Source organism: Microcebus murinus, chromosome 6, assembly GCF_040939455.1.
Source record: "Microcebus murinus isolate Inina chromosome 6, M.murinus_Inina_mat1.0, whole genome shotgun sequence".
NCBI lineage: Eukaryota > Metazoa > Chordata > Mammalia > Primates > Cheirogaleidae > Microcebus > Microcebus murinus.
This window is the reverse complement of record NC_134109.1, coordinates 38,968,520-38,983,648: the sequence shown is the minus strand read 5'-3', so window position 1 is coordinate 38,983,648 and position 15,129 is coordinate 38,968,520. Positions and strand designations below refer to the sequence as shown.

The window sequence follows — 15,129 nt, the reverse complement described above, 5'->3', positions numbered from 1 at the left end:
AATTTTGGTTTGTATAGTTATCTAATGTTGAGATTTGTTTTGAAATATTTCAGGACTTAAAATTCATTATTAAAATACATTCTATAAAGGAAAAAGAATTGTATTCATACAGAGATGCAATTATCTAATTTATATGATTTAGCTACTATCATTTCTTTTTTTTTTTTTTTTTTTGAGACAGAGTCTCACTTTGTTGTCCAGGCTAGAGTGAGTGCCGTGGCGTCAGCCTAGCTCACAGCAACCTCAAACTCCTGGGCTTGAGTGATCCTTCTGCCTCAGCCTCCCGAGTAGCTGGGACTACAGGCATGTGCCACCATGCCCGGCTAATTTTTTATATATATATCAGTTGGCCAATTAATTTCTTTCTATTTATAGTAGAGACGGGGTCTCGCTCTTGCTCAGGCTGGTTTTGAACTCCTGACCTTGAGCAATCCGCCCGCCTCGGCCTCCCAAGAGCTAGGATTACAGGCGTGAGCCACAGCGCCCGGCCAAAGAAATCATTTCTTGAGTATAGCTTGGCTTTCTAGTTTTGGGAGAAAGCTGAGGTAATTATTTTTGAGGTGCTTTATCAGGAATTTGTAATCCTCAGTAAAAATGATACATGTATATTTGGATCATGTACCTTATATTTTCATGTTGTGTTTAGAAGGGACTTCTTCTTCATAATCTTACAGTGTTTCACTTAGGCACTTCTTTCCTGCCATAAAGTACTCAAGGAATTCACGCTACATTCTCATTCCATTCATAACCATCCTAGCTTTCTTAAAAGGTATCTCATTTCTGAAAACATCAATATGCCATAAACATTACTCTCCTTGCCCAGTAGCCTTCTCTGGGTTTATCAGAAGATGCATGCAAAATAGATATTGCTAGGTAACATGTTGCATTAGCTCTATTAAACTCAATAATAGAAGGTTGTTCCTTTTAAGTGAGTGCTTTTTTTCATCCATTGTTTTAAGCTAGAGAATAATCTTGAAAGTTGTGATGAAAAATAATTTAATTCTAGACTGATTGTATTATTACTGTTATTTTTAAGACAGGGTCTGTCTTTATTGTCTAGGCTAGAATATAGTGGCATGATCATAGCTCACTGCAACCTCAAACTCCTGGGCTCAAATAATCCTCTTGCCTCAGCCTCCTGAGTAGCTGAGACTACAGGTGTGTGCTAGCCTGGCTGATTTTTTTTTTTTTTTAGACCCTTCTTTGAGGTGAAGCTGTGATTTTTTTGAGGGGGTGGGTAGAGATGGGGTCTTGTCATGCTGTGCCAGCTGTTCTTAAACTCCTGGCCTCAAGCAAACCACCTACCTTGGCCTCCCAGCATTACATGCACAAGTCACTTTGCTTGGCCTGTATTATTTAAAAAATAGGAATTTTTAATTATTTGAGAACTTTATAATGATAGGATATTGAGTAAAACATTCCAGGCATGTTGTAATGAGTTTATTTGGACTGCTTTTATTCTCTTATACTGTATTAATGATTAGCACTTGGATATGTTATAACTAAGTGTTTTGGTGTGTAATTCAGTATCATTTATTAATTGGTCATTCTATACAGAGTATTGTATTATACTTGCTAGTGATACCTACCTGAGAGTTTGGTATTGACATACAGACTTAGGATCACATTTTTAAGGATGGTGTAGTTAACATATGTCAGTAAGTATGGAATCATTGGGTAGAATAAGCCCTGAAGTGGTTCTTGGAGCCCGAGCCAACTTACATGGCTGATATCTTTATAGTAACCTGAGGTAGCAACTTGGACTTTGCTGTGTCTGTGAATGGCCTTTATCGCCTCACTGTTCCAGAAATATCATTATTTTTATTCTGAAAGAAAAATACTGCCTCTTGCATGATTCAGCACATAAAATCATCCATTTATGACCCAGAAAAATGATTACTGAATTGTGCACTGAGGAGATATTATTTATTTCATGGAGCTGGCATCTAACATCAGTGTGGCTATGGAAAAACTGAACAAAGGTGATCTAATCTTGAAAACAAAGTCTTAGTGAAAATTAGCCTAATTTTCTGGTTTTTTTGGAGTCTCATGAGCAGCAGAGATTGCTGTATAGAATGTCTAACAATTTGGCCAAAAAAAATGTAGTTCAATAAATATTTCTTGAACATCTGGTGAGCATATTATATACAAAGGTGAATAAGAGCCCTCATTCTCTAGGGACCATGTCATAAGTACATGAAAAGAGCTGTGTACATACTACTATGGGAGAAAGAGGAAGAATACCATATCCATTCTGGAAAATTGGGAATGGCATTCCAGAGGAGATAATGCTTGAATAGTGCCTTGAAGGACATGTAGAAGTTACCCTGGTGAAAAAGATAAAACAGGGGTGGAGGTAACGAGGCTGGTACAAAGACATTCTAGGCAGAAAGAAGTCATGAGCAAGAGCAGGAAGGCGTGGATAATCACAGAGAGTTCTGAGAGTTGTAAGTACCATACTGCCAAAGTTCAAGAAAGAGAGAGGGTTCAAGGTGGAGAAGTAGAAAGGACCTAGATTATATATAAGACCTTATATGTTGTGACAAGTAATCTGGGCTTATATAGACCAGTTTTTAGGTTTTAGTGGATAAAACTTTTCTTCAAATGAAAGGTTGCTCAGAGTACTATGGTTGAAATGATAACAGGATGAGGGATAGCCTGGATTCTCATCTGCTTAATCTTTTCTCTGGTTTACTTAAAGGCATCTTATTAGGAATCCCTTGGATTCCTTAGAATAATGTTATAAAAACTAATTTTTTTTTTTTGAGACAGAGTCTCACTTTGTTGCCCAGGCTAGAGTGAGTGCCGTGGCGTCAGCCTGGCTCACAGCAACCTCAATCTCCGGGGCTCAGCGATCCTCCTGCCTCAGCCTCCCGAGTAGCTGGGACTACAGGCATGCGCCACCATGCCCGGCTAATTTTTTGTATATATATTTTTAGTTGGTCAATTAATTTATTTCTATTTTTGGTAGAGACGGGGTCTCGCTCAGGCTGGTTTCGAACTCCTGACCTTGAGCAATCCGCCCGCCTCGGCCTCCCAAAGTGCTAGGATTACAGGCGTGAGCCACCACGCCCGGCCATAAAAACTAATTTTTGATGATTGCTGTTGAAGAGTTTAAAGCAGCATGGTAATAAGATATCTTTTTTGTTAGGATAAATTTAGTGATTTTGCGGAGTTTTGAGAGGAGCAAGTCTGGAGTCTGGCAGACCAATTACAAGTTATTGCAGTCATATAGATGAGTTCAGAGATGATTTAAGGAATAGAGGGGTAGGGATAAATGAGAAAAAGATTTTGAGTTTAAAATAGCAAGTCCTATTGATTTATTAGAAGTGGGAGGTAAAGAAAGGGAGGATGATTGGGTAAGGTAGTGCCATTAGAAAGAACATAGGGATCTTTAGTTTTTTAACTTGCTTTATTTATCTTAGTCCAGTATCTTCTTCATTGTCCTCCCGCAATGCTTAACTTTTATTGATGGCTATTTTCTAAATTATTCAATCAGGTAGCTAGCCAACCAATATTTATTGAGTCTACCATGTCTAAAAACTTGTATTCTATTTCAGTGAAAAAATTGAAGCTACTCAGTTGTCAAAGCCAATAAACTTTTTATTGAGCTGAATCTTATTTTGCCTCTGGGCAGTGCTTGGTGAAGGCTTTTTCTTTGCTGTGGAAACTCTTCTGTGGAGCCACTCCATTTTCCTCTTCATCTGCTGCCCTTCCTTTCCTCTTTCATCCTTTTAAGAAGTTTTTCTTTCCTTGCTGTCTTTTAAATATAGATTCCTCTCAGTGATTCTCTTTATGAGTTACTTTATGCTGATTACTCTCAAATGTTTCCATAGCCCATTGTTTTTCTCCTGATCGTCAGAATTATATTATGTAATATATCCATATATCTCCATATGGTTGATAGGCATTTTTTTCTGGATATATTGTAGGTACCTGCAATTTACTATGTCCAGAACTAAATGTTTTATCTTTATTCTCCTCCTTGTTTCTTTTATTATGTTTTTTTTAAATATTTGATTTTATTATGGTAAGAACACTAAATATGATATCTACTGTCTTAACACATTATACACTAAAAATTATTGACTATGAATACAATGCTATAGAGCAGATATCTAGAATTTGTTTATCTAGCTTAACTGAAACTTATGCCCATTGATTAGTAAATACCCCATTTCCCCTCCCCCCTAACACCTGGTAAGCACCATTTTACTCTGATTCTATGATTTAGATACCTCATATAAATGGAATCATGTAATATTTGTCTTTTTTGTGACTGGCTTATTTCATTTAGCATAATGTTTCAAGGTTCATCTATGCTGTTACATATTGTACAGTTTCCTTCTTTTTTTAAGACTGAATAATGTTCCATTGTATTTATATACCACATTTTCGTTATTTATTCATCTGTTCATGGGCATATATAGGTTGTTTCCACATGTTGGCTATTGTGGACAGTGCTACAATGAGCATGTAAGTGCTAATATGTCTTTGAGATTTTGGTATCGGGTCCTTTAGATAAATACCCAGAAGGGCTGGATCATATGTGTTAGTTCTATTTTTAATTTTTTAATATAGTTTTTCTTTCTTTCTTTCTTTCTTTCTTTTTTAGCAAGAAAAGTACCAGAGAGAACTGTTTTTAATTTCTTGAGAAACTTTCATACTGTTTTCCATAGTGGCTACATGATTTTGCATTCCCACCAATAGTGTACAAGTGTTCCAATTTGTCCACATCCTTGCCAGTACTTGTTATCTTTTCGTTTTTATAATAGCCATTCTAACAGGTATGGGGTGATATTTCACTACAGTTTTGATTTACATTTCCTTGGTTTAGTAACATTGAGCATTTTTTCATATATCTGTGGCCATTTGTATGTCTTCTTTAGAGAAATATCTATTCCAGTCCTTAGCCCATGTTTTAATCGGGTTATTTGTTTTTTGCTATTGAGTTATAGGAGTTCCTTATATATTTTGGAGATTAACCCCCTTATCAGTTATATGGTTTACAAGTATTTTCTCCCATTCTATATGTTCCCTTTTCACTGTGTTGTTTCCTTTGCTGTGCAGAAACTTTTTAGTTTGATAGAGTCCCACATGTTTGTTTTTGTTGCCTGTGTTTTCGGTGTCATATCCATGAAATTGTTGCTAAAACCAATGTCAAGAAACTGTCTCTATAAGTGTTCTTTAGGAGTTTTACAGGTTCAGGTCTTATGTTTGAGTCGTTAACCCATTTTGAGTTGATTTTTTTTGTATGGGTTAAGATAAGGGTCCATTTTATTTTGTATGTAGATATCTATTTTTCCCGTCATCATTTATTGAAGAGACTGTCCTTTCCCCACTGTGTATTCTTGGCACCCTTGTTGAAGATCACTTGACTGTACATGCATGTATGTATTTTTGAGTTCTCTGTTCTGTTCCACTGATCAGTATGTCTGTCTTCATGCCAGTGCTATACTTTCTTTTTGTATTTTTAGTGGACATATCATAGTTATAAGTATTTTTGTGGCACATGTGATATTTTGATATTGTATACAATGTATAGTGACCAAATCAGGGTAATTGGGATATCTATCACCTCAAACATTTATCTTTTCTTGTATTGGGAACATTATGATTCTTCCCTTCTAGCTATTTTGAAATATACAATAAATAGTACTATACTGTTTTTAATACTGTAGCTTTGTAATATGTTTTTGAAATCAGGAAATGTGATGTATTCAGCTTTGTTCTTCTTTCTCAAGATTGCTTTGGCTCTTCATGGTCTTTGTGATTTTATATGAATTGAAGAATTTTCTCTATTTCTATAAAAATGGCATTGATATTTTGAGAGGGATTGCATTGAATCTGTGGATTTCTTTGGGTAGTATGGACAGACGTTTTAACAATGTTAAATCTTCCAATTCATGAATATGGTATGTCTTCCTATTTGTTTGCCTTTAATTTCTTTCATCAGTGTTTTATAGTTTTCACTAAACAAGTATTTCGCCTTCTTTGTTAAGTTTCTTCCTAAGTATCTTATTCTTTTTGGTGCTATTATTGTAAGTGGGAGTTTCCTAATTTTCAGATAGTTTGTTGTTAGTTTATAGAAACACAACTTATTTTTGTATGTCAATTTTATACCCTGAAACTATTGAATTTATTAGTTCTATCATTTTGTTTTATGGATTCTTTAGGGTTTTCTTTATATGAGGTCATGTTATTTTTAAATAGCAATTAATTTTACTCTTTTTTTTCTGGTTTGGGTGCCTTTTTATTTCTTTTCTTCTTTTTTTTTTGCCTAATTGCTCTGGCTAGGACTTCCAGTAAGTACTATGTTGAATAGAAATGGTTAGAGTGGCCATTCTTGTCTTGTTCCTGATCTTAGAAGAAAATCCTTTCAGTTTTTCATCATTGAGAATGATATTAACAATAGACTTTTCATAAATGGACTTTATTGTGTTGAGATACTTTCCTTCTGTTCCTAGTTTGTTGAAAATTTTTATTGTAAAAGGGTGTTAAATTTTATCAAACTCTTTTTCTGCATGTATTGATATGATTATATGATTTTTATTCTTTATTCTGTTAATGTTATATATTAATTAATTTCATATGTTGAAACATCCTTGCATTCCAAGGATATTTCCCACTTGATCATGGTGTATGATCCTTTTAATGTGTTATTGGATTTAGTTAGCTGTATTTTGTTGAGGATCTTTGCATTTATGTTCATCAGGGATATTGTCTTGTAGTTTCTTTTCTTGTATATTTGTCTAGTTTTAGTATCACGCTTTTAATGCTGGCCTTATAAAATGAGTTTGGAAATGCCCTTCACTTCAGTTTTTTGGAAGAGTTTGAAAAGTTTAATTCTTCTTTAAATGTTTGATAGAATTCATCAGTGAAGCCATCTGATTCTGGCATTTTCTTAGGTGTGATTACTGATTCAATCTCTATACTAGTTTTCAGTCTTTTTGGATTTTCTATTTCTTCATGATTCAGTGTTGGTAGATTGTATGTTTCTAGGAATTTATCCATTTCTTCTGGGTTAACCAGTTTGTTGATATGTAAGTATTCATACTAGTTCTTATGATCCTTTCTATTTTTCTAGCATCCATTATGATGTTTCCTCTTACACTTCAATTTATTTATTTTAGTCTTTTTTCTGTTTTCATAGTCTTGCTAAGAGTTTGTAAGTTTAGTTTCTCTTTTCAAGAAAATCACCTCTTAGTTTGGTTGATTTTTTTCTGTTGTTTTTGTATTTTCTATTTCATTCATTTTTGCTTTGCTTTGTTATTTACTTCATTCTGCCAATTTGGGGCTTAGTTTGTTATTCTTTTTCTAGCTTCTTGATGTGAAGTTAGGTTGTTTGTTTGAGATCTTTCTTCTCATTTATTTATTTTTTTGAGACAGAGTCTCGCTCTGTTGCCCAGGCTAGGGTGAGTGCCGTGGCGTCAGGCTAGCTCACAGCAACCTCAAACTCCTGGGCTCAAGCAGTCCTTCTGCCTCAGCCTCCCGAGTAGCTGGGACTACAGGCATGTGCCACCATGTCCTGCTAATTTTTTCTATATATATTAGGTGACCAATTAATTTCTTTCTATTTATAGTAGAGACGGGTCTTGCTCTTGCTCAGGCTGGTTTTGAACTCCTGACCTTGAGCAATCCGCCGCCTCGGCCTCCCAGAGTGCTAGGATTACAGGCTTGAGCCACCACGCCCAGCCTTTCTTCTCTTTTAATGTAGGTGTTTATCACAATAAACTTCCTCTTCCTCCTGCATTTTCTGTGTCTCATAAGTTTTGGTATGCTGTGTTTTTGTTTGTTTTGGGATAATTTCTAATTTTCTTTTTGATTTTTTCCTTGACCTAATGGTTGTTCAAGATTATGTGATTTAATTTTTGCATATTTGTGAATTTTCTAGTATTCTTTCTGCTGTTGATTTCTGGTTTCATCCCATTATGGTCAAGAAAGATTCTTGATGTAATTTCCATCATCTTAAATTTATTAGGACTTGTTTTGTGACTTAATTTGTGATCTTTCCTAGAGAAAGTTTTGTGTGTGCTTTAGAAGAATGTATATTCTGCTGCTGTTGGGTGGAATGTTCTGTATATGTCTTTTAGGTTCATTTGGTCAATAGTGTTGTTCAAGACCTGTGTTTCCTTATTGATCTTCTGTCTGGATATTTCATTCATTATTGAATGTGGGTTATTGAAATCTCTTACTATTTTTGTATTTGAAGTCTCTTACTATTTTTGTATTGCTATCTATTTCTCTCTTCAGTTGTCAGTGTTTGCTTTATATATTTAGGTGCTCTGATGTTGGGTGCATATATGTTCATAATTGTTATATCTTTCTATATGTTGATCCTTTTATCATTATATAATGTTCATCTTGGTCTCTTGTGAGTTTTCTACTTAGGCTATTATATCTCTTATGATGTTCTTTATCTCAGTGAATGGTGTCAGCATCTATCCATGTGTTCAAGTCATGTTTGGCCAATCTTCATGTTCTGTTGATGAACACTATCATTTTTCAAAACTGGTTCTTCCTCAGATTTGATTATTACTTTATTTAGGGCCCTTGTTATTTCTTATCTGGGTTATTGAATATTCTTCTAACTAGTCTTCATATTATCAGTCTTGAACCTAGTTGATCTCTTCACTTGCCTGTGTCTAGTCATCTTTCTAAACCCATCTCTCAAATTCCCTTAATGTGTTCCAAGTTGCCTTAATATTGCACAAATCCCATTAGTATGGTATAATAGAACACTTGTTCTTTAATAGTAACATGTCCACATGAAATAAAATGAATTCTAGTTCCCTCAAAGTGTAATTGCTGCATTATTAAACAAGTGACTAGTGTGTTTTAGGCTTTGAATAAAGAAACTATCAGAGCACGGTATAGGATTGTTCTTGGTTACTAAATTTATTCCATGCCATATATAAATTTCTGTTTTAGACTCGGGAACAGGAGGAATTGGAAGAAGCTTTAGAAGTAGAACGACAGGAAAATGAACAGAGAAGACTATTTATACAAAAAGAAGAACAGCTGCAGCAGATTCTAAGAAGGAAGAATAAGCAGGCTTTTTTAGATGAACTGGTATGTATTAATGCTGATTGTGATTTAAAAAAAATTATTCTTCAGAGATTCCCTTTCCTATTTATTATGCTGGGTAATGGCATTTAAATGGCATTTCCATGGTGTTTATGCTCTAGTTTTATAGTTATCTGTTGCTATCACTATATCTATTGCTGAATAAGAAGTTACTCTCCCCAAACAACATTCTTTTATGCTCACAATTCTGTGGGTTAGGAATTCAGGTGGATCTTTTGACTTCTCTCCTTCTCCAATGTATTCTCAGAGTACCTCTCCATGTGGTTTCTGTAGTAGTGTAGTTGGGCTTCTTACATGGTTGCTGAGGGCTATGAAAGAGAATATTCTAAGACTAAAAAAGCTATTAATGTTTTAAGACTTGGGATGAGAAACTAGCACAGCATCAATTCTATCATATTTATTAGTAAAAGAGTCTACTCAGTTTCAAGGAGAATGATTATAGATCCCACCTCTTAAGGAGAGGATTGTGGTTATCTTTAATCCATGTAGTAAATGCTTAAAAAGAAATTATTTTTTTTTCAGAACTTGGGATAATATTAATATAAATTCATTTGATACTCACTCTGTACCTGAAAGTGAGTTTAGTGATAGGAATTATGAAAATGATTTTAATTGTAGTTTGTCTTACCCTTACACTTACAATATTTATATCCTGCTAATTGCTGTGAAGCATTTGAAGTGATTTCCCCTAAGACATGGTATTGTTTGTGGACATGGCAGTATTCATGGATTAAAAGAATAATATTAAAATAAAGTTCTGGTGTATTTTACTTGTAGTTTTTATTTTTTAAAAACTTTTTGTTAATATTCATTTTATTTTCAGATGAGAGAATAGCAATAAAAGTGAGATAAGCCAATATATTGTTAATAGATTATTTACATGGTTTTAAGTTAAATGACTGCAATACATTGTTTTCAAAGCATTTGTCTCCTGATTAATATTAGTTTTCTAGTAATTTGCTTATGTTCAAGTATTTTGGCTCTGTGCCAAGTTTATGGTGACTCTGGTTACTTTGTGACACAAGTATATTTTATGTTTTCGCATGAAAAAAATCATACATTTGAAAGAAATAGCAATAATTTTGCAAATTATCATTTTTCAGCAATTAGCTCCCTAAGCAGTCCGTGTTGTTAGAAATGGCGGTAGTATTAACTAAGGTTTATGGTTGTGGATTCATTACCATATTATTTCATGCTTATATCCTGTGTGATGTTGATGTTATCACAAACTAGAAAATCTTCCTCTCCAGGAAAGTCTTTCTGCATTCTCTTCCCTTTCCCTTTCTGTTTACATAATTTATTTTCATGAGACATTTCTTTGGTGTTAACACATTTAGCCCCTCTGTGTAGTTGATACATTTTTGTTTTGTGATGGGATCAATGTATATTTGTGCATTTTTCTACTGTGTTTTTCCCCAAAAAACATTTAAGCTAGTTAACCAGAAATAAAAAGAGAAAGCATGATTAAATTAGAAGTAGGTAAGCAAGTAAAAAGGAAAAATAAGGGTAAGGGCATTAATGGGGCTTTGATAGAAAATGCTTATCATAAAACTCCATCTACTTTCTATGAATGGAATGTGAAAGTGATTTTTAAAATAAGGATAGCAACATATTAAATAGAATAATGATATTTTCCTTAAAAAATTTTATTAGTTCTTTCTTGAAACTGATATAGTAAGTGGCAGTTATGGCTTAACAGTTGAAATGATATATGCATCATGTTTTACATTTTTGTAGATGTGCATAGTGAGATATTACAGACTTTAAAGAGTAAATTTGTAAATATGGGTGTTATACTTGTTTTATTGAAAAGTTCTTCCCCTCATCATTTTATACAAAGGGGAACACACTTTCTGAATAATGCTTCTCCTAAATAGAATTAATTGAATTAATTCCCAATGTAGAACTTTGACATAGATAAAAATAAACTTTTAACATTTTATGTTAAAAGGATTAACATAACATCTAATATAAAGAGTTTTTTAGATATTATTTTGAGGTTAGCCAGCTTTGCATAGCAATTATTCCTCAATATCCTTTTAGTCATCAAAAGTACTAAGTTTAACTGCTTCATTGAGCTGCTATTGGCATGAAGCTCCTCTTTAATTCAGTGAGGCATGAAGCAAGATGTGAAACTACCATTGTTGTACATTGTGTATAATCTGGAGTTAATATTGATTTTTGTGAGTTTTTCTCCTACTTCCTGTTTTCTTCACCTGCAAATCATTACTACACATACTTTCTTCACTGTTTAGGTCATATAACATGGTGGTTAAATAATTCTTAGTAATTTACTGTATTCATTAGTACAATTAATTATAACAGATTCATTTAGAATACCACTGCAGTCTGCATTTCTGGTTTCCATTTTAAGATTTATTTTTAAAGATTTTTAGTTACATTCATTTTTCAATCTTTATTAAAATTTTTGTTATGTTAGCATACTTTTAGTTCTTATTACTAATGAATTCATTAAGTTTCTTTTTATCTTCTTAAACTCTCATTAACTAAGTAAAAGAATACATTATATTTCTTTTTCTGTGTATGTTAGATTTTATTAAAACAAGTTAGCATTTATATGTATGTCTAGAAGCTTAAATCGTAGAATTATTTCTGGACCTAATTTATATAAGTACTACTTAGTATAATTTTTTTCCTCCTGTTTTGGGTTTTGGTCTTTGTGCCAAAAGTCACTTTTTAACTTTTTAAAAAAGCATTCGCATTACATTATACACTATGTATGACAGAATTTTAATGTTATGGTCTTAATGTTTATGGCTTAGCATTTGCCATAATGTTGGCTAAAAAGTCCATTTATTTAATCCTAACTGTAAATTCAATTTTTAAAAACAGTTTGGTAAAAGATTTTTAAACAGGTCCTGACTTATTAAATCTTTTTATATTCCTGTTTGAAAATTCTCTTCAGTTTATGTCTTAAATTTTGTATGGGCTAATATTGTTGTCAAACGCAGTAGGTGATTTTTATTAGAAATATTGTTTGCCAGATGGCTTGCTTAAAGTCAGTTAAAATAATCTTTTAAAAATGGTCATTATAAAGCTTTTAATGAGTATTACAGGCAGTTCTTATTAAAATTTCTTTAAATATTAAACAATGTGCCTTCAGGCAATTAATATAGGTTAGGGAACCTTTCAAGGTAAAATGTAATGCTAAGAATGAAATATTATAACTTGAAAGGCTAAACCTGCACGTTAGGAATTCCCCAGAGCATGTATGTTTCACATAGTTTATTTTGTTCTATAGATATTTTTTGTTGTTAGAACTCCAGCTTAATTCTAGTATAATAAAAATTTTCTAGGCTCCAAACTTTTGAGTGCTAAAATAGAATAAAGTAGGTTTGAAGTAAATTCTGTGCCTTAGTATTCAAATTAGCTTTTAGAGTCCTAGAATGTTTATTTTTATTAAATTTCAGCTCTTTATCAAGACATTTTAACATTCAGATTCCTTTATGTGAATGTGCAGCCAGTATTAAAACAAGCTGAAGTTTTGAATAGCAAGTGTTTTGAAGTGAACATGTTTTGTTGTATTGCTTTTATATAAGAACTGTTACTTTTAGAATAAATATCAGTTAGGGAAGAACATTTGAATTCATTTATAGTACAAATTGGAAAGCATTGCTTAAATTTTTTAGCCAAGGAAATTTGTTTTTCTTGTTAGTTTCTACCTATGAAAAGATAGACTAGCCTTTAAAAGATATTTTTGGCCACAGGCCATTTAAAATGTTTTCTCATTTTACGTTTTATTATAAAATTCTTAATATAAATCTAGAACAGCTACAGGGATTCATAGCAATATAGTTCCTAATACATTACTGGTGTTTTGTTGTCAAATATGAAAGGTATTCTATTAATAAGTGTAATTAATAAGTATAGAATACCTATACTATATTTCACTAATTCACCTTCATTATTGTTAAAGCCAGATCTCTGTAATAATTTTATAAATAAAATTTGTGTTTTTACTTTAAAAAAAAAACAACTTTTTTTTTTTGTTAAGACAAAATCTTGCTCTGTCGCCCAGGCTGGAGTACAGTGGAGCCATCATAGTTCACTGCAGCCTCCAACTCCTAGCCTCAAGCCATCCTCCTCCTCCTTATCCTCCTGAGTAGCTAAGACTACAGGTGCTTGCCACCACGCCCAGCTATTTTTTTATTTTTTGTAGAGATGGGGTTTCCTATGTTGCTCAGGCAGGTCTGGAGTTCCTAGGCTCAAACCATCCTGTACCTCAGCCTCCCAAAGCGCTGGGATTATAGGATTCAGCCACCACGTCTTCCTTCCCCAGGTTTTAATCTTTGTAAACATTGCTCTTGCAAAGTTCTTCTATTACAAAGTCTTAATACCAACTTTATTCTAGGACAATTCTGTTGAATTACATTGCATTTTGTTTGAATTACTTCTATACTATAACTTTAAACAATTCTTTTAAGTGTGTTAATAAGCCACATTTTTGCCTAAAAAAATTATTAAGTTGTCAGATTTGGAAGGAAAATTACAAACTGCTTATATGTTTGCTTTCGTACTGTAAAACTTTAACAACAGAGTTTCTTCAGGATTGAATTCTGAGTAGTCACTGTTTTAAAGATCTATAGCCTCTTTGAACAATGTTTGTTTTGCAGACAATTTTGGTATAGGAGATAGAAATGTGTTTGTACCTTCATCTTTGTTTACAGATATAGATTGTACTACTGTGTGTGTGTGTGTGTGTGTGAGAGAGAGAGAGAGAGAGAGATATCAATTTCCTTCTCTCAGGCCGGGCGCTGTGGCTCACGCCTGTAATCCTAGCTCTTGGGAGGCCGAGGCGGGCGGATTGCTCAAGGTCAGGAGTTCAAAACCAGCCTGAGCAAGAGCGAGACCCTGTCTCTACTATAAATAGAAAGAAATCAATTGGCCAACTAATATATATATATAAAAAATTAGCCGGGCATGGTGGCACATGCCTGTAGTCCCAGCTACTTGGGAGGCTGAGGCAGAAGGATCACTCGAGCCCAGGAGTTTGAGGTTGCTGTGAGCTAGGCTGACGCCACGGCACTCACTCTAGCCTGGGCAACAAAGCGAGACTCTGTCTCAAAAAAAAAAAAAAAAAAAAAAAAAAAATTTCCTTCTCTCCTGACCTCCCTCTGCTTATGTTCCTGGTTTGTTATTTAACTGACAACTCAGAAAGGAGAAAGTCTGTATATTATTGCCTTTAGACCTTAGCTCCGCAGCACTTTAAACATGTAAGAGGATTTCTCCTTAAACAGGATAAATAACAATCTACATATAAGAGTTAGTTATTTGCTTGTGTTATTAAAATGTCTGTGCGCATGCAGATTTGCGTAAATAGCAGCCTTGATTTAGTATCAATATAAGATATTAAAAATGTTTATCATTTTATTGTCTAATTTAAAAAATTTGGACTTAATTTTTAAAAGTAAGTTAGTAAGGGAGAAAATAAATATACTTTTGGTTGTACTTACAATAGTTGCATTGTGCAAAACAGAACAAGGATCATTTCCAAACAGTCTCAGGTGAAATCTAATGGGAAACAATTTCGAACCGGTCTGAATTCATCGCTAAAAAGAATGTGTCTTAGATAAACATCTGATCTAAGTTATAATACTTTGTACTACTTTTTTTTAATAAATATTGTTGGTTTGCTAGATGAAATAGGACCTTTTAATGTGGATTTTATAAAAATACTTATTTGCAGATTATTTTAATATATGAGTCTACAACAGGCTTTTTTATTATGGAATGTTAATATTTTTTTGTAAAGTGTTCTCCATAAAGTGAATTTTGTTTGATATCAGATGCTTATTGAAAAGGCATAACTTAACATAAAAATCTTGTTGCTCTTTACTGTTCTTTTTTTAAGTTTCATATTGAACTTGAGCTTTTCTTACAGGAGAGTTCTGATCTCCCTGTTGCATTGCTTTTGGCTCAGCATAAAGATAGATCTACTCAATTAGAAATGCAAATTGAGAAACCCAAACCTATAAAACCAGTGACGTTTTCCACAGGCATCAAAATGGTAAGCCTTATTTT

At 33.3% G+C, this 15,129-nt stretch overlaps 1 protein-coding gene across 1 annotated transcript in view; it reads left to right on the top strand.

Moving 5' to 3' along the window:
• The window catches only part of MNAT1 (MNAT1 component of CDK activating kinase), a 203,670-nt gene that overhangs the window by 58,761 nt on the left and 129,780 nt on the right, over positions 1–15,129 (top strand). Inside the window, exons 5-6 of the mRNA XM_012777644.3 lie at positions 8,932–9,072; positions 14,990–15,115. Coding sequence (XP_012633098.1) covers positions 8,932–9,072; positions 14,990–15,115 — 267 coding nt within the window. The remainder of the gene's footprint in view (positions 1–8,931; positions 9,073–14,989; positions 15,116–15,129) is intronic.